This window comes from Ursus maritimus, unplaced genomic scaffold (assembly GCF_017311325.1).
Source record: "Ursus maritimus isolate PB19 unplaced genomic scaffold, ASM1731132v1 scaffold_23, whole genome shotgun sequence".
NCBI classification, from domain to species: domain Eukaryota; kingdom Metazoa; phylum Chordata; class Mammalia; order Carnivora; family Ursidae; genus Ursus; species Ursus maritimus.
Window position 1 is genome coordinate 46,376,039 of NW_024424786.1, and position 18,736 is coordinate 46,394,774.

The 18,736-nt window shown below is 66.4% G+C and overlaps 1 protein-coding gene across 4 annotated transcripts in view; it reads right to left on the minus strand.

Moving 5' to 3' along the window:
- Positions 1 to 18,736, minus strand: part of BRSK2 (BR serine/threonine kinase 2) — a 67,723-nt gene that overhangs the window by 16,451 nt on the left and 32,536 nt on the right. For all 4 annotated transcript variants that reach the window (XM_040639683.1, XM_040639680.1, XM_040639679.1 and 1 more), the window contains exons 2-12: positions 8,494 to 8,588; positions 7,171 to 7,256; positions 4,538 to 4,678; positions 3,928 to 4,044; positions 3,133 to 3,166; positions 2,886 to 2,954; positions 2,664 to 2,810; positions 1,308 to 1,339; positions 815 to 979; positions 589 to 686; positions 353 to 503 (exon numbers count right to left, since the gene is read on the minus strand). In XM_040639683.1, the coding sequence (XP_040495617.1) occupies positions 353 to 503; positions 589 to 686; positions 815 to 979; positions 1,308 to 1,339; positions 2,664 to 2,810; positions 2,886 to 2,954; positions 3,133 to 3,166; positions 3,928 to 4,044; positions 4,538 to 4,678; positions 7,171 to 7,256; positions 8,494 to 8,588 (1,135 nt within the window). The remainder of the gene's footprint in view (positions 1 to 352; positions 504 to 588; positions 687 to 814; positions 980 to 1,307; positions 1,340 to 2,663; positions 2,811 to 2,885; positions 2,955 to 3,132; positions 3,167 to 3,927; positions 4,045 to 4,537; positions 4,679 to 7,170; positions 7,257 to 8,493; positions 8,589 to 18,736) is intronic.

An 18,736-nucleotide genomic window follows, 5' to 3' on the forward strand; every position in this document is an offset into this window, starting at 1 on the left:
CAGTCCAGCCCAGTCTAGCCCAGCGCAGTCCAGCCCAGTCCAGGTCAGTCTAGCCTAGCTCAGTCCAGCCCAGTCCACCCTCGTCCAGCTCAGGCCAGTCCAGCCCAGCCAAGTCCACCCCAGTCCAGTCCAGTCCAGCACAAGCAGTCTGAGCACCCCAGCCCAGCCCCTAGCACAGCGTGGTCCAGCCGCACCCAGTGGCCTTGGCCCAGCCCCAGGGCCGTGGGCAGGGCGTGGGGGGGGGGCAGAGATGAACCATGTCAGGCCCAGCACAGCCCATGAGGACTGCTAACGCTGACGAGGCCAGGCCGCCAGGAGGCGGAGTGGGGGGGTCCTCCTGGAAGGCACGCACCTCTGGCCATGTTGGGCCATCTCGATGGCCCGCCGCGCGGGCACTGGGGAGCCGCCATCTGTCACGCTGAGCACCTCCATGGACTTGCGTTCAGGCCGCCGTTTGCCGTGCCGGTTCAGCATTGGGGAGTCCACACGCTTCCGGGGAGGGTCTGTGTGCAGACAGGGGTCAGGGCCAGGCAGGCCGCTGGGCCTGGGAGGGGCAGCATGGGGCCAGGCCACCCGGCCACCTTATACCTATTTCATTTCTGGGGGGCAGGTCCTCATCCTCATGGCTCGGGTACCTTTCTTTCCGGTCCAGGAGAAGGAAATAAATCATCTTCTCCTGGTTTTCCCTGCAGTGGGCGAGAGGCACCAAGAAGGCTTGGCAAGTCCGTTCCTGGGTGGCGTCCCACCCTGTGGCCGCCTGCCTGGGAGGGGCCGCTGGGGCCCCAGACCACGCCACAGCCCCCCACTGACGTACTCCTCGGACAGCAGGTCCTGCAGCAGCTTGTTGCGGTCCCGGAAGCAGCCCAGCGAGTGCATGCTGTCCAGCACGTCGGGGTCAATGTCCTCCAGGCTGGGCAGCGAGCGGATCTGCACCTTGCGGGGGATGGGCTGCTCTGGCTCTGGCTCGTTCTTGCCCCCTCTGTGGATGACAGACACCGCGGGGTCACACCTCTACTCCGCAGCCTAGGGCTCCTCCGCCCCCACCCCGAGGTGCCGGGAGGGCGGGGCCCACCCGTTCCCGGGGCCCCGAGTCTTGCTGCTCTCCCTGCGCCCAGCCCCTGCACGCCTCCTGCATCCTGCCTCTGCCCAGCGCAGGCCGGCCTGGGGGCCCTGAGAGCCAGGAGCGGCTGAGGCTGGGGGCAGGCCTGCGCTGGGCTGGGTCACCCCCCGCTTTCCCTAGCAGGCCCTCCAGGCCATGGTGACAGGTGAAAGGCAAAGCAGGCGACGTGGGAGGAAAAGCTACTTACATATACCATATGTGTTTCTGAATGTGCTCTAGCTACAAGGGAAGAGAAACAGGGAGTTAGTACGAGGAGGGACGGAGGAGCCCACGTTAGGAGGGGGGGGGCGGGAGCACGGGGAGGGAAGGAGCGCAGGAGTGCGCAGAGAGCAGGACAGGAGGAGTAGGGGAGGAAGGGGCTGGAGGGAGGGTGCGGAGGGAGGGTGCGGAGGGGAGGAGAAAGGGAGAGAGGGCATGGGCACGATGTGGGTGGAGGGTGGGGAGTGTGGGGAGGGGCTGTGTCCCCGGAGGCTCCAGGCTAGCACCCCTGAGCCTGCCTACCCCAGGTGAAAGAAAAGATGCGGACCCAGAGAGAGAAGGAAGGTGGGCAGGGCTAGGGGCCTGCAGGCAGGGCTGGGGGGCCTGGACCGCAGAGGGAGTGAGCACGGAAGCAGAGTGGCCTCCGGGGTCCAGGGCTCCGGGAGGAAGGCCAAGGGAGGAGGGCAGGGGAAGCAGCCAGGGAGGCCCTCCTGAGCACAGGAAGGGGCTGGGTGCAGGTGAAAGCAGGAGGCTTGGGGGCCGGCCCTGCTCTCCCCCCACATCTACTCGGAACAGCCCGGTTGGGAGGGTGGGGGAGGGCGGCCTCTTGGGCACTGGGCCACCCCTGTCCTGGAGAGGCCAGCCAGGGGAGTTCTGCTGCCCTTGCTCTGGGGACCAGCCCTCCTGGCTCGAGCTGAGGAGCTGAGCCGCAGGGAGGCCAGAGGCTTCTCTCAGGAGGAGGAGTTTCCCTCATGCCTTCCCCGGCCCCCAGCTGTCAAGAGCGGTCGTGAGGAGCTAGTCACGCTGACCAGGCCCTGGAAAGCCTGGGACACAGGGGTCGCCATCAGTGGGCATTCACCTGCCAGGCACACCAGCACTCCCAAACCACGTATCCACACCCATGTGTATACCCACACCCATGCACACGCAGGTACACGCCCGGACACATGTGCACACACCCACACACCTGTGTACGTGCCCACACGGCCATGCCCACACCCGCACCCACGCACACGCAAGTACACGCCTCTGTACGTGCACACACGCCCCTGCACACCTGAACACACCTGTGTATGTGCCACACGGCCAGGTGCGTGGGCACGTGCACCCAGGGCTTACTTACCCACGTGCTCTCACACACGTGCGCACGCACACGCACTGTGCACACCCAGGGCCCCCCGTAGGGGGCCACACACAGGCACAGGCGGGGTTCCCCTGCAGGTGCCAGCCCTTCCCCCTGGGAGGAGACGCTGGAGATGGGACCCGGGCCCTATCAGGGCGGTCCCAGGCAGGGACCTGGTGGGCTCTGGGGGTGGGGGGGTCCTCCGACCCGTCCGGGACCCACCGTGAGGCGCCGGGCAGCGTCCACCTCAATCATGCCGCGCAGCAGGCTCTGGCAGTCGGGCGGGATGAAGTGCGGCATGTGGAACACGCCTCGCTTCACCTTCTCCAGCAGCTGCCTCAGGTTGTCGTCGTCGAAGGGCAGCGCCCCCTGCCGGCAGGGGACTGGGGTCACCTCGGGAGGGGCGCACAGGGGCAGCGCCGCGGGGGGAGGGGGGGGCCTCACCACCAACAGGGCGAACAGGATCACGCCGCAGCTCCACACGTCTGCCTTGCGGCCGTCATACTTCTCCCCCTGCGGGCGGCAGTGGGGTTGGCGGCGTGAGCGGCCGGGCTCCGGGCTCCGCAGAGAGGGTGGAGCCCCGGCACAGGGGGTGGGAGGGAGGCGGCCAGGGCCCCAGGGGTCTGCAAGGCTCAGGTGGCGAAGCCCCCTGGACAGGCAGCGACAAGGGGGTGGTGCTGTGACTACTTACCCGGATCACCTCGGGGCAGGCGTAGTGGGGGGATCTGGAGGTAAAAGCAGCAGTCAGGCGCGAGGTTCGGGACCCGCTGTCTGCCCTGGCCATCCCTCCCCGCCTGCACTCAGGGCTGCCCCCCAGGACCACAGCAGTGGAGCCACCCGGAGGCACACTCTGCCTGCAGGAGACGCCCCTCCGGGGTACCCCCAGGCCCACTAGGAGGCTCTAGGGGCTTTGGTGCCGACCCCCTCACAACCTAATCCTACTGTGTGCTTCCGGGGGAGACTGAGGCACGGGAGCCTGTGGGCTCCACCACACGGAAGGCTGTGTGTGTGCAGCTGTGCAGGGGCGTGTGTGCACGTACAGAGGCGTGTACTTGCGTGTGCGTGGGTGCGGGTGTGGGCATGGCCGTGTGGGCACGTACACAGGTGTGTGGGTGTGTGCACATGTGTCCGGGCGTGACCCTGCGTGTGCACGGGTGTGGATACGTGGTTTGGGAGTGCTGGTGTGCCTGGCAGGAACGTCGCGGGAAGGCCCACGGGGTTGAGTGCACACCGAGCAAGCCAACAGCCACGGGGAGGGCCGGACCTGCCTTCCCTGCCAGAGAGCCGAGGGGGGCCCTGGGCCCCAACGGTCACCAGGCAGGGTTCCTTCACGGCATCGCACTTTGCGGCAAAGTGTGGGGGCAGAGCCGGGGGTCCTGGGGCTCCAGGCCCCCCAGCTGGACAGCTGAGACCACTGGCTGCGTGGATGGGGCGGGGTGGGGCCTTCGGGGCCGCAGCCCGGCGCTCTCCCGGCCTGGCCGCTCACCCGCAGCTGGTCTCCAGCAGGCTGTCGCCAACCTGCAACGAGGCCATGCCGAAGTCCGCGATCCGGATGTTGTTTTTCTCATCCAGGAGCAGGTTTTCCGGCTTCAGGTCCCTGTGGCTGGGAGGGAAGGCGGCACTGAGGCTGACCCGTCCCCAAGCTGCCTCCCCGCCCCTAGCCCGTCCACGCAGCACTGGGCTAGCGGCAGCCTGGCCTGGTGATGTCACAGGCCACCAATGGAAAGTCGCCTGCCCGGCACAGGTGGTCTTGGGGACAGAGGAGCGGGGACCCTCTGGGTCACACCATGTGCTCCCACCCACCCCAGGGCAGGCTTTGCTTCACTCCCTGGAGCCCCTACCATAAGTGCTCTGGGCCAAGGCCAACCTGGGATCCCCAGTCCAGGGTGACCAGGCCCCGGGACCCCTGAGAGATCGGAGGAGGGGGCTCCTGGAACCTGGGGCGGACAGCAGCTTCCTAATGCTCCTGAAAGGGGGTCGAGAGAGAGTGTGCCATCTGCTCTAGGGGCACGGGGGCAACACGGGGGGGCGGAGGGACCTGGTCAGGGGTGTGCCTAGCGGGGGACGGGGACGCCCCGCGGGGTCGGGGCGCGCACCATATAGAGTGGCTGTGGCAGAAGTCCAGCGCGGAGATGATCTGCCGGAAGAACTTCCGGGCCTCTTTGGGGGTCAGCCTCCCCTTCTTGACAAGGTAGTCGAAGAGCTCCCCGCCAGACACGTGTTCTAGCACCAGGTACCTGTGGGGGCGGGTGGGCGTCGCGGGGCTGCACGTGCTCCGACCCGCCCTCCTTGGGGCCACCCAGCCACAGTGGCGCCGGCCAGAGGCTGCCGGCCGGCATCCGTCCCGGCGCCACCCTCTGCCTGTCCCGGCCTCCAGCACCCTTGGCACGAGGGCCCCACCACCCCAACTCCTGGCAGGCCCACTCCCGGCACCGACTGGGGGGAGCCCTCTGCTGTGGGGAATCCAGGCCCGGGACCAGCCCTGGGCCCCTGGTTGAAGGACAGCATGGCCTCCAGGCAAGGGGGGCACTGTGGCTGCTGACCCCTACGCAAGCTGGGGCCGTGACCATTCTAGGCCCTCCGTGGCTAGCCCAGCTTGGGCTCCCAGGACAGGGGCATGAATCAGACATCGGGCCCTCAGGGAGCCCTGGCCATCAGGGCAGACCTCCAAACAGGGTGAGCAAGGGCCTGGGGCAGGGGTGGCCCTCACACTGGGTCTTGGAAGACAGAGGAAAAAGGTGGGCGTGGCCCAGCTGGCAGGTGGTCACTGCCCCACCTCAGCTCCCCCGGGCCAGGTGGCCTGGAGGCCTAGACTGGTGCAGGGGCTGGAGGCTGGGCCACCAGGGGCATTCTGACAGGGCCCCGGGCTCCCTGGCTCTGTGGGCCAGTGGCCTCAAGGCCTGGCACTCCCCTCTGCCGCCCCTTTGTGCCCTTCCATCTGCTGTGTTGTGTCACGGGCAGGGGCCCAGGGACTGAGGGTCCTCTGGGCTATGGTGCAGGGCCGCAGTGAGGGCAGGGCAGGATGGGGAGAGCTGGAGGGGCGGGGCATGTCTGGCCCGGTGATGGTGGCAGCATGGAGGGAGGGACCCCAAGGCAGGGGGCACAGCACGGCCCCTGGGACGTGTGGGTATGGATGCCTGCAGGACCCCCAAGGAGTTGCTGGACGAAGCCAAGGGTATCTCCAGAGCTGGTCTTGCAGGCATGGAGGGATCGGTTGCGAAGGGGGCACTGGGTGGGATTCCGGCAGGAGGGGCCATCCTGGGGTCCCGCCCTGCTCCCCAAGCAGGAGGATCCGAGCGCAGCACAGGCCACAGGGTGACCTCACTGGCAGGGGGCCCCTGACCGCCCCTCCACCTGCAGGCTCCCTGGGTGGCCTGGGGGCTTGGGAGTCCTGGGGAGTGGGGGGCCCGCAGGACCTGATCACCCTCGTGCTAGGCGTGGTGTCCCTGTCATCCGGCCTTTACCTGGGCTGTGTCCCCCGCCGGGCTGCTGTCCTAGGCCCTCCCTTGCTTCCTGACCCCCACCCCCAAGGTGGCCTCCTTGTGGCCCAAGGCTCTGCCTGTCACCCCCCCAGGTCTGTCCTCGCCAGGATCTCGGCAGAAATGAGGCATGAGGGGTCTCCTGCGTGTTGTGTGTAGAGGTGGCCAACGCCACCTGCCCCCAAACTCATGGGACACCACTGGACACTGCAAGGTGGGCCCCCGGTCAGGCCGATGGTGGGGGCTCATACAGGTGTGTGTCTCGGGGCACAGAGCTCCTCACGCTCACAGCGTCAGGGGCCCCAGCACCCCCACACCCGTGCTGACTAAGTGCCTCCAACACTTGGGTCCCAGCCAGCACAGCGGGAAACGGCCGGACAGTGAGTCACTTGTCGGAGAGGCTGCAGCTTGGCCCTAGGGGCCGTCCTCGACCCGCGTGCCTGAGCCTTCCTGCTCCCCTGGGGCAGCCCTCGGGTTCCGGCTTCATGCCCCAACCCCCACTGCCCAGCACAGTACGGGCACCTGGGCCTTGGAGTTGAGCCCTCGAGGGTCCCCTGGGCCAGCCCCTGCGCATGTTTCCTCACTCAGTGCCAAAGTGCCCAAGGAAAGTGCCACGGAAGCCCCTCCCTGAGGGCCGGGGCATCATTGGCCGGGTCTCCTACAGTCACACAAGCACTAGTGACAGGCCTGGATGCCCCCTTGCAGTGACCCTGGGAGGGACTGCCACCCACAGCCCAGGCAAGCTCAGGGAGGCCATACAGCTGGTGACTTGGCGGAGGGGCTCCACCTGCCAACCCAGGTGTGCTTGGGACGCGAGGGTTCCGCTGGCCTCAGAGGTCAGCTGCTCTCAGCAGTGTGGGAGCCGGACACCCCAGGGAGGTGCGACAGCAGGCCCGACGAGGGGCCTGGTGTGGCCACAGTCGTCAGCCAGCCTGGCGTCCCACAGTCCAGTGAGGGAGCAGATGGGGGCTCAGTGGGCATGGGGAAGGGTCCCTGGGAGCCCTGGCAGAGTATCAGGGATGGGGGGGCGCTCACTGGGGCTCACTGCTTGGCCCCGGCTACCAGCCCCCGCCTCCAGGAAGCCCTACCCCCTGGGGAGTTCAAGCTGGTGGCTCTGCCGTGGCCTGGGCTGGGAGCGCCGACCACGGAAGCCTCCGAGAGCTCCCTCCTTGCCAGGGCCCCCTGCCCGACGGGCTGCCCGTGCCTTCCCCGAGGCCCCGCCCAGGCTCTCCACACCCGGCAATACCTACAAATATTTTTTGTTTTCATAAACGTCGTGCAGCTTCAGAACGTGAGGGTGTTCGATGAGCTTCAGGATGGCGATCTCCCGCTCCACCTGCTCGGGGACAAGAGGTCCAGCGGGGGGCAGGCGCGTTACCTCCCACCCGCAGCCCCGGGGTGGGCTGTGGGGGATGCCGACGCCACACCGCCCTGCCCTCCAGGGGTCTCTGGCTGGTCTCTGAGGGGTCGAGGGCCGTGCCCCCTGGACGCCTCAGCTGAGTCATGGGGGCAGCAGGAGGCTTGGAGGAGGGCCAGCCTAGCGATGGGGTCTGCCCCTCTGTGGACTGGCCCGTCCCATCCCAGGGACATCACACAGGGGGCTGCCTCCCGACCCCTCCACCCAGGCCCTGCCAGGCCTTCAGGGGGGTGGGCCCCAGTTAGATCCCCGGGCCCCTGCCACTGAGCTCTTGTCTCTCTGCTCGGAGAGCTTATGGGCATCTCGAACTCAGTGTCCCCAGCTGAATGTGTGGGTCCGGGTGCTGTCCAAGGCAAGGTCAGGGTCTGCCCACTCCCACCGAAGCAAGCATCACCTCCCCTTCAAACTGCCCCAGCTGCGGTCCCGGGGGTTCCCCAGTGGGGCCCGCACAAGTCCTTCCCTGCTCTCCAGCGCAGTCCTCTTCCTCGTCAGCAGCCCCCCATCAGCCTCCACCCCCCAGGCAGCCCATCACTGCCCTCCAGGCGTGCTGGCCCCACGTGCCCCCACGGGAGAGGTCTGCGAGAGCATGAGACACAGTCCCCAGGGCAGGTGGCAGCCGTGGTGACAGAGAACCCCCAGAGTGCCACCTGCCTGCAAAGGTCTGAGTGCTCCACACCCACGGGTGAGCAGGCAGGTGGGGGAACCCAAGGCCTGAACAACCCCTTCCCACTGGGCGTCCAGTCCCAAAGGGGGTCCAGACTGCACCACACGAGGGGCCTCCCAGGACCGGGCAGGGAGGAGGGCGGGAAGAGGAGGGTCTGTGCGGTCCCGGTAAGTGTCACGTCCTCTTTCCCTCCTCAGAGGCAGGGGCCTCCTGAATCTAACTGGGGAAACTAAGGCCCAGCTGGCTATCCCAGCAGGTTGGCACAGCGCCCAGATGGTGCCCCTGGCTAAGGCCAGGAGAAAGGGCAGGCAGGGTCGAGGGGGCAGCCAGGTGCAGGGTGCTGGTCATGGTCAAGAGTGCCAGCGCGGGGAGCCCGCTCTGTGGCCGGAGCTGCACACCTGTGCTCCAGCAGGACCGAGCAGGGCGACCCACCTGGTCCGGCTTCTCTGTAGCCCGTGGGGTTCCCACCGCAGGGCCCCCACCTGAGCTCACCTTCATCAGCACAGACTCGCTGAGCTTCTCCCGGTTGACAATTTTGATGGCCACTTTCTGGCATGTGACACAGTGAATTCCCAACTTCACAAGGCCTGTGGGGTGGAGAAGCTCCCTGAGACCCCATCCAGGGCCCCAACCAGCAGGGGACCTAACTGCTCCCCCTTGCAGGCCCCTCACTTGGGGCCCGGGCCCTGCCCCCACCCCTCTCCACCCCATGCGCCCCAAGCTGGATTCCCACAGCCACTGTCCACCGTCCTGTGCTCCTTGGTCACTGCCCAGAACAGCTCCGTCTCGGAGTGTCCCTGCCCCACATCACATCCCCCGCCAATGGAACCAGCCCCCTGACCTCCTTGAGTTCCCCCTTGCTCTGGAGACCATGACACCAAGAGTCCCCCACTCCAGGCCTTCAGCCACTGCTCAGCCGCCCCGCGGGGGAGCCAGGGTGTCGTCAGGCTCAGGGCCACCCCCTGCCTGGCCCCTTAGGGCCCCCTCCCCCCGGGATGCTCAGCCTCTGCCACCCGACCCACCAACCTCCCCTTTCAGCCTGCAGCTCTCGGGACAGGGTGCCCGGACGGGGTTGGCTCGCAGCCGTCTCCAGGACAGCAGGCTGGGCCCAACGCCACTCCCTGGACAGCACCACCCCAGCCTCCCACACCCCATGGCCCCCATGCCTGGACCCCCCCCCCAGGACAGAACACTAATTCACCTCTTTCTCATGGTCCCACTTCTAGGACCTGAGTCCTGGCACTTCAGTCGTCCTGGTCGCCACCCCCTTGTCCTGTAGCCGCAGCCAGGCTTCCGCCTCCCCGGCTGGGACAGGCCCCTGGTGCCACCAGCAGCCTCACCCCCACTGCAGCCTGGGCTGCTGCCAGCACCCTCCAGAACTCTGGCTGGACCGCTCTGTGGCCCAGAACACCCCGCCTCTCCGTCCCTGAGCCTAGGCCCCCAACCCTGACATTCTCCAAGGTGACTTTCCTTCCCAGGCAGGCACATGAAGGCCATCATGACGGCTGGACCCACCTCCAGCACTTGGGGGCATGGAGGGCCAGGCGACCCTGTTCACCTTGGCATCACAGCCCGACCCTGGGATGCCCTTTCTGAGAACACTGAGGGACGCCCACACATGTGGACGCCCACATGATCAAAGTCGGGATCCCGACCGCACCCCCCACCGCCAGTTGTTGCTGCTTTAACCATGACCTTGAGTTCCTTGCCATGCTCACCAGCTGCCTGGGTTCGCCTGGGTGGCAGGGGGAGTCTTACCAATTTGCAAGAGCCCCTCAGTTTTTATGGGAAATGAATCCCTTGTCAAATGCATAGAAAACACCTTCCCTTAATGGACCGCATGTCCGTGACTTTACGAGGTCTCTGTGTCCTTCCTTGGAGCACGGTCACGGCTGTCCTTCCCAGCACGGCGTCTTGCCCTCCCCCGGTGTTGGGCTCCGTGTGCACAGGGAGCTTGGCCGAGAGAGGACGCCGTGCTTGCCCAGATGCAGGAACAGCGGCAGGAGCAGTGGCAGGCGGGCGCAAGGAGGGCAGGTGGGGGACGTGGGCCATCCTGGGTGGTGCCCAAGGGCCAGAAGGTCGTGTGTACGCTCCAGGAAGGACAGATGGGCTCCTGGGCTCCAGCAGGTGTGCCCGCTGAGGCCCCCCACCAACTCCTACCCCAGGGAGGCCTGCAGACCCTGGGGCCTCTTGCTGGCTGCCTGTGATCTGGCCCTGAGCCCTGTGATTCGAGGTCAGCGGGAAGAGCGCACAGCAGGAGGGCGCAGTTGGCGTTTGTCGGTAATTCAGGGCTGGAGGCCCAGGGACTCACTGCCCCCAAGACAGGATCAGCTCTTGCCACCGGCCGTGTTACCCAGTCAGCAGGCACCAGCCAGAGTTAGAAGCAAAACTCGTGCCTGGCGAGTCCCCAGAACCAGGCTGACAGGGCAGGGGGAGCTGGGGAACAGGCAGCAAAAGCCGCTACTCCACAGGCGAGAGACAAGCTCCTCCAAGTCCTGAAGACCCAGGACAGACACCGGACGAGGCAGCCGGACACCTCCCCAGAGGAGAGAGCTCCAGGCCCGAAGCGGCTGGAACAGGAGCCCGAGAGACCCCACAAGGCCGAGCGCCATCACCGTGTGATCCCCAACACAGGTGGGCACGGCCCAGGGCCAGCTCTGGTGGCCGGTTCCTGCAGCAAACAACGGGAGGGACAGGACGTCCCCGGACAGCATGGGGCTCGGGAGCCATGGCTCAGGCACCAGGGTACCGGGTGGATGGGCAGGAGGACGCACCCACACACACACCTCGCAGCCGTGCACACAGTCCTCGGAAAGCAGAAGTCACAGACGTGGGGAGAAATGTCATCCTGCTTCCAGAAAAGGACAATGTCCGAGTGACAGGGCGCTCGACGGCCATGCCGGCCACCCGTCCAGAAGCAGAAAGCTGCGCCATTGGTGTCGCCCCCACCGAGCGCTGTGCCAGGCGCTGTGTGACGTGAGGGAATGCGGGGGACACCACCAGCCGCTGCACAGCTGCCCCGTGGACGAGGTGCCCCACGCCATGGGCCTGCCCCTGCCCCCCAGAGCTGCTAGAGGGCCTGTGGGCTGGGCGCCAGGGCTCTCAGCCCTGGTCCCCAGGAGCCCCCTGCTGAGCCCAGGTGAGGCCAGCCAGGAGGCTTGGCCAGGTCCGGAGGGGCAGCTCCCTCCCTGTCTTCGTCCCCCTCCACCTGCTGCCTCTGGCAGGAAAGTCTTCAGCCCTGCAGACTCCCGCTCACCCCTCAAAACCCAGCGTACAGGTGCCCCTCCTTAGTGAAGCTTCTGGCCACCCTGGGCAGTGACTCCGCCCTGGGGTCCTCTGCAGGGGGTGTTTGGGTTCCTAGCAGTCCTACCACTTCCCTGGCGGCAGGGAGTGGGCCGTGTGCCCTTGGGAGCGCCCCCTAAGCACGCTCGGGATGGTGGGAGGACAGCGTCTGCTGGGGGGGCCCACAGTCACCCTAATGACCCAGAGCTGCCGCTGCTCAGGCTTGTGACACATTATCGTCTCTACAGCAAACACGTGTGCGTACCGAAGCAGGGCCAGCGTGCTGTGTCACCGATGCCCGGCCCAGGCCCAGGCGGCGGGTGCAGGAGGGTGCTGGACCGCCTGCATCCACTCTGCAGGAAGGCTCCAGGCGTCCAGGAGCCCCAGGGGCCTCCCGGGGAAGGCACAGGCGAAAGGCCAAGGAAGAGCCCAGGCCTCCTGGGCCTGCACCACCCAGCAGGTCCTCACCGCACCCCAGACTTGGCACGAACACGCGTGTGCTTTAATGAGCATACCACCCCCCGGGGCCGCAAGTCTGGCCGGGAAAGTCAAGGGGACCTATGGACGGCCCTCCTGCACACCCTGCCCTCCACTCACCTATCACTACCCACGGCGCCCAGAGGGGGCCAGAGAGCCAGCATGCAGGGGGCTGCAGGCGGGCTGGTGCTCCCTAGGGTGGGCTCGGGACCACTCTGCAGGCAGTGCCCACTCCTCGGGCCCTGCAGCTCTGACCAGTCCTCCCACTGCACAGTCTGGAAGGAGGGAGGAGGCTGGCCCTGCATGTGCTGGGCCCCACGTGGCTCTGAGGGGCACAGGGCAGCCCCAGAGCAGTGGGGAGCAGGGCGCCGCAGGGCGGGGGCTCAGGGCAGAGGACACTCCTGAGCAGATGTCTCCTGGGGTTCATCCTTTACCTCCCTCTTCTTGTCATGGTCCTTCAGAAAAAACCCTGCTGGAGCCCCCTGAGCCCTGGGAGCCCCCAGAGTAGGACCTGGGCTCCCACTGCCCAGAGACCACCCTCTGTTCTGGGCAGGGGTCTGGGAGCAGATGACAGACAGGGTTGCATCAGGAAGAGCCACATCCTGAGTGTCCACCATGTGCCAGGTGTGGACAGCCCCCCACAGGGAGGAGCCCAGAGCCTGAGAGGAGCACCACTAGCCATGCCTGCCCCCACCGCACCGCCAGCTGGCCGTGGACCAGGGCCACGTGAATGCCACCGCCTCTGCGGGTGCCTGGGAACACCACCGGCCCTGCAGGGTCCCGTGACGAGATGCACGCAGGGCACACGCAGCTCCTGCCCAGGGGGGCGGGGGGAGCAAAGGGAGAAATGATTGCTTTTGCCATTTCTCATCCAGATCACCAAATATCTACATGGGTGGACACCTGAGGAGGCCCCTCCTCATTGCTGACTCAGTTACTCTCCAGACTCGCCTTGATCCCGGCACCCTGCCCCCCTGCAGCCCCGGCCACGGGCCCACCCTCAGGGGGGCAGCTCTCCTGAGCCAGGAGTTTCTGCCAGAAGGCCCTCCGGCGGCCGCCTCCCCATCTGGCATCCTGCAGTCCCTCCTGAGCCCCCCCAGCGGAGGCTGAGAACGCAGGGAAAGGGCGGGAGTCAGCTGTCCACCCGCAAGGCCCGCGACAGAACTGGATGTGAGACGCGGGGAAGGAGTGGGTCGCAGGCTCCCGGGTGGTGAGCGGTGGTGCAGACACAGCAAGTCCCTCAGGGGAGGAGAGGAACCTGGCCAGGAAAAGGAGGGCCACTGTCCACGGTGCTGACCGAGCCCAGCGCCTGCTCGCAGAGCCCCTGCCTGCGTGCTCACACCGGTGACTGCGCTGTGTCAGCTGGTCCCTGGACTTGGGGGACCAGGGAGAGCAGTTCCCACTGTGGGTTCTGGGGAGGGAGACTCATGATGGGGGGGGTTGGACGCTTCTGCTGAGCCAGGGCAGAGGGCAGGGCAGGGGAGGGCTCCATCCGTGTCTCGGGAGAAACCAGTGTCCAGCCGCTAGTGCTCACAAGGCCACGCGGAGGGTCACTAACACCCGCGACGGGAAATGGCCCGTCCTCTGTCGCGAGCTGCCGCACCTCTGGGACCCTGCCGCCAGCTCCCAGGGCCGCAAGCATAGCCAAGGGGGACCCGTTTTCCGCCTCCTCAGCAGGCCTCACCATGGGGCCCCACCTGTGGGCACGAGAGGGAGCGGTCTCTAGGGCCTCGCACAGCAGACACACCTGTCGTGCTGGCGTGGACGGCCCCTATCATCCCTGCTGCCTGGGCTCTCCTGGGAGAAGGGAGGGAGGCAGCACCACACTGGCTGTTGGGAAAATGAATCAGCAGGGCTGACAGCCCTGAGCCAGCCCCATCTCCCCCGGGCTGGGCTGCCCACAGCAGGCAGGGCAGCCAGAGAAGCCTGGGAGGGCGGGCAGGGGCAGAGGCACACAGGACTATGGGTGGGAAAGGGACTGGGGACCCCCCACCCCCAGCATCAGCACACAGTATCCTCACGGGAGAGGCCTGGACATGCTCAGAGCCCACACGCTGCCCTTGACTATCTCTGGGACCTGAGCTTCCCCGGCTCTGCTCTCGGGGGCCAGCTTGGCAGCCTCACTGGGGCAAGTCCCAGACATTGCAGGTGGTCCTGCCCTGGCCACTGTCCCCACATGGACATCCGCCCCATGCCAAGGCCAGGACCCACATGCCTGGATCTGGAGGCGGAACCAAAAGGGGCCAGGCACGGTGTTCCCCACAGGCCAAAGGCCCCCCATGGGAGCTTGATGCAGCCATACATGCCTGGGCACGCAGCTAGAGGCCACGAGCCACACAGCCAGCTGGCCCAGGGGGGCTTCCCAGAGAAGCTGAGTGTTGAGCTGAGCCCAGAGGAGAGCGGGGTTGGGGGGCTGCAGAGGTCCCGCCCCTGGCTCCCAGGAGCCGCTCGTGGGCAGAGGCAATGAGCGCAGGCCACACGTACAGAAGGGTGGCTCTCTGCAGTGCTCCCAGCTGCACGTGGCCCTGTGGCCTCTTCCTGCTACCATCACCCTGCCTCTCCAGACTGCGGCAGCCTCCCGGAGGACCCCGAGAGACCCCACTTCCTGGAAGCCAGCCTCCCGGCCACATGGCCCCTCCTGCACTGCACCTCGTTGACCTGTGTGGCCAATGAAATGTGGCAGAAAGAACCACTCATCCTTCGGGGTGGGTGGTAACCACAGCTTCCTTTTGGGGTCTGTTCCCTGGGATCCCTGCTCTGAGGAGCCTGCTGCCTAGTCCTGAGGCAACACCCTGTGGCCAAGAACTGGGGCGTGCAGCCAGCGCAGCCTGACCCACACTGGGAGCCTGCTGAGACCCCTGGGCAGGGCCGCCCGGCTCAGGACCCAGGAGACAACGTACGCGGTCTCAGGCCAAGTTCTGGGGAGACCTTGTTAGGTAATAGGTAATGACGCTCTGCCTCTGACCCCCAGGATCCAGGTGAATGCCCAGGCCTGGCATTTGTTATGAGCTGAACAAACGTGGGGAGTGGCCTCCTGGAGCCGGGTGCACAGCCCAGCAGTGGATAGCCTGGGGGTCCAGGCAGATGCGCCCAGACAAGCGCCCCAGCCTGAGTCTCCTCCCCTCACCTGTGCAAGCAGGAAAAACAGCCCATCCCACCCAGGCCCTTCTGGACAGCATGGAGCTCTCTCCCTGAGACTCGGGGTGGGGGGGGGGAGGGCACACGGGGGCAGGTCTGTTGTGCCTCTCTGTCCATATCCCCGTCCCCTGCGAGCAGCCCCGGACACCAGCTTGGTGGATTCCCAGGGCTGGAGCCCCTCTGCTAGCCCGTCTCAACCCCCAGCTTGCTGGGCAGCTCCCCAGCCTGCGTCTGAGCACTAACGCCCCTGGGCCAGGGGCAGGGGTGGGGTGCGACTGGGCAGGGATGGTCATTTGCGTGGATGCTGGTGGCGGGGAGGGGCAGACGGTACCCAGCCATCCCGTTCCTGCTAGGGCACAGTGCTGCCCGGTCCCTGGGGGTGTCTGTATCCTTCTCCCTTCAACGCTGGGGAAGTTCCTGCCACTGGGTGTCCACTGAGAGACGGGAACTCCTCACCCTGTCCCATTTCCTGCACTGACCCCATCTCTTCCCCTGACACAGAGCCCCCCACGGTGTGCCTGGGTGGCCAGGGAATCCCAAGGCTGGGCTGAAGGCTTGCCCTACTGGGGCAAGGTGAGGATGCCCCTCGTGCCCTTCTGGCTCCCCACCATCCCCTCCTCACCCCCACACTCAGCCTCAGCCAGGGCTAGGGGCACCTGCGGAAGCTGTGGGGGGCCCGGCTGGTGCCGCAGTGAGACTTTCAGGAAGAACATCACAGGGGACTGTGCTCCAGGTGACCACCAAGGGCTCTGGGCACCAGCTGGGCTGCTCCCGAGCCCGTGGGCGGGAAGCTGCAAAACTGGGGACACCGTGGGTTCCCCCTGGGGCCTCAAACCACAAATGGATTGTGTAGGGGATGGACGGTGGCCTCCAAAAGACACATCCACGTCCTAATGCCTGGACCCCGTGAATGTGACCTTATCTGGGGGGGGAGCTTTTGCAGAGGCGAATTTGTAGATCTCGGCATCAGCATCTGACTATGAGCATTTCGGTCGGCCCCTAAATCCAATGACAGGACTCTTGTGAGAGGCTCAGAGAAGCACCACGTGCACACGTGGCTCTCCAGGGGCGCCAGCAAACCTGGGAGCCTGGAGCGCAGCCCCTACGACCTGGAGAAAGAGTCATCGTTGTTCTGGGGACCACAGAGGGGTCAGTTCGTCACGGCGGCCCCAGGACCCCAGCAAGGATCTGCGCCACTCACGGGAGTTATCTCCCTTGAGTTTCCTTTCTCTCGAATCAGATGCAGCTCAGAGGGGCTTTCTGCGTCTCCTACTACGACCCCGGCGAAGCACCCGTCTCCAGACCCCTCACCCTGACGGGAGCTTCTCCCCCACACACACTCGGCAATCCGCCCTGCCCACAAGCCCCTCCCCGGCCTCTCGACCCAGCAGGCCTCTGGGGACTTCAAGGAGAGGGTCTGTGGGAGGGGGCTCTGCTTTCCCCACAAGAGGCTCTCACCACTGCCCTGCCTGCACCAGGCACAGCCCTGGAGGGAGGCACACTGTGAGCTGCAGACTTAGTCACTGGGGGGCCATGCTAAGGCCCCGGGGCAGGGTGGGTTCAGGGAAATGGGCAGGCCCAGAGGTGGCCGCCTGCTCCAGCCAGACCACTGGCCAGAAAGGAGGCTCCTGAGGGTCCTCCTCTTGAACTTGATCCTCACTACACCCCACTTCCTTTCTCAGAAGAGGAAACTGAGGCTGGGCCTACCTGACCCCAGGGCCCATTCTCCTGCCTCTGCCCAAGGGGTCAGGCTGAAGCCTGCCTGTGCCTGTGCAGGCACAAGCCCCACCCCCAGCACCCCTAGCACCCTCTTAGGGAGTCAGCGGGGTGCAAGGCAAAGACATAGGCTGAACCCCAAAGACACTAACGAGTCCAGGTTCCCAGCACCGCTCCCCCAAAGGTGGGGGGCAGAGTCCTTTCAGCACCGTGAACAGGGGATCAGTGTGGCCCTGGGCTTGGGGTCCAAGCACAGCAGCTGACTTGCTCAGGGCTCCACAGCTGGGGTGAGGCCAGAGCCAGAGTGCCATGGGGAGCCAGCTGTCAGTGCTCCCTGGGCACCTCCCCCAGCCACACCCCTGCTCTTTCCTGAGCCTGGCCCTGAGGCCTGCCTGCACCACCTCCGGGGTCACAGCGCAGCGGTAACATTTACACCCAGGAAACCGGCGGAGCACACGGCTCTCTGGACAGCCCTTCTGGCACCAGCAGGAGCCTCCAGAGGCCCCGCCCCAGATCTCTGCAATCTGTAGCTGGGGAGAGTCAAAAAGGCCAGGGCCTGCCAGGGGCTCCCCCCGGGTGGGATGGGGATGGAGCCTGGCGGAGGGATCGATGCCTGCTCTCCATCCCCTGAGGCTCTGAGCCCCATGCTCAGGGAGAATGCAAGGTCCCTCTGGCCTCCAGTGGGATGACGGGCCCCACCAGGAGTCCAGGCCCCACTGGGAGACCCCCAGCCTGGAAGCCCCAGCGGGTCCTGGGTGCTACCTCTTCACAGCAGGCAGGGGGACTCCCGGGGAGGCTGTGCTGGGAGACAGTCGGCACTGGGCACATGTGAAAGATGGGGGTGTGGGCCGTGCTGACGCTCAGCCCCTCCAGCCCAGCTGCCTCCCACCACATGACAGTGGACGGGCCCTCTCCAGCTGCTTGACTCCCACTCCCAGCAGCCTCAGCCTCCTTGGGAGTGAGGGCCTTGTGGTCAGGCTGGGGAAGTTCAGGGATGGAAGGTGCAGCCTGAGGCCCCTCGCCTGGTGTCTACTCCGTTGAATAAGGAGCCACACGCCCCGCCTTCCTGCCAGCAGTTCCCCCGCACGCACCCTGATCGGGGCCCAGACGCGAGACCTGAGCTCAGGAAGAGGGCTGGGGGCACCCACACCCACCCACCCCAAGCCCTCAGCATCGCCCTCTCCTTTCCCCCGGGGCTGGTCCAGGGCCGCCCACGCTCACGTCTGGCTTCCAAGGCCACGCGTCCGCAGGCAGAGGGCGGATGCTGCGTCTGCCGGGGTGGGGGCACTGCATCTGCAGGCTTGGTTCCCAGGCTCCAGGAGCACCCCTGCCTGCCCAGTTGCCCTAGGTGCCACCCGAGGGCGCCCGGATCCAGCGGACTAGCTTCAAACGCACCTCCTAGGCAGACGCGCCGGCTTGGAGCCCTCCCTCCCCAGCCCTGCCCGCCAGGGGCTCCGCGGACTCGCAGACGCGGGAGGGCGGCCCCTTTGAAGTTGCCCAGACATCAAAGGGCACTCATTCACCGCAGCACCGTCAGGGCCTGCGTTCTTCCCGTGCCCCCACCCGACCTCCTCTCCCCGCCTGCAGGTCCCAGCCCCCAGCTCTGGGGAGTGGGGTGTGCTGGGCTGGCGCCCTGGTTCTCTCAGCCTTCTCCTGGGGCTGCTCCGAGCTCCCCAAACCCTTCCTCCTCCTCTATTTGGGGGATGGGGTGCCGGATCCCACGCCCCACCCCCAAGCTGCGTGCGTCCGCCCCATGTGCCCACGTTTCTGGGCTCGGCGGTGGAGGCCCTGTCGGCCGCAGCTCGCAGAGACACCCCCACACCCCACCATCACGCGGCCGGCTCTGGGCTCCTGGTTCACGCCCACGCGCGCTCCTCCCAGGTTGGGAAGTAGGCTCCGATGGGGGGACCCGGAGGGGGACAGGGAGGAAGGGAACACCGGCCCCCAACAGGCTCCATCTCAATATAGATTCCGCTGTTTCCTTCGCCCACCAGGCGCCGGGGGGGGGGGGGGGGGGGCAAAGGTCGTGGTGGTTAAGGGCTTCTTGTAGCCAAGTAGCTTAGTGTTTGGTTTTACCTCTATGGGTTCTTTTTTTTTTCTTTTTTTCCTTTACATATCTTTA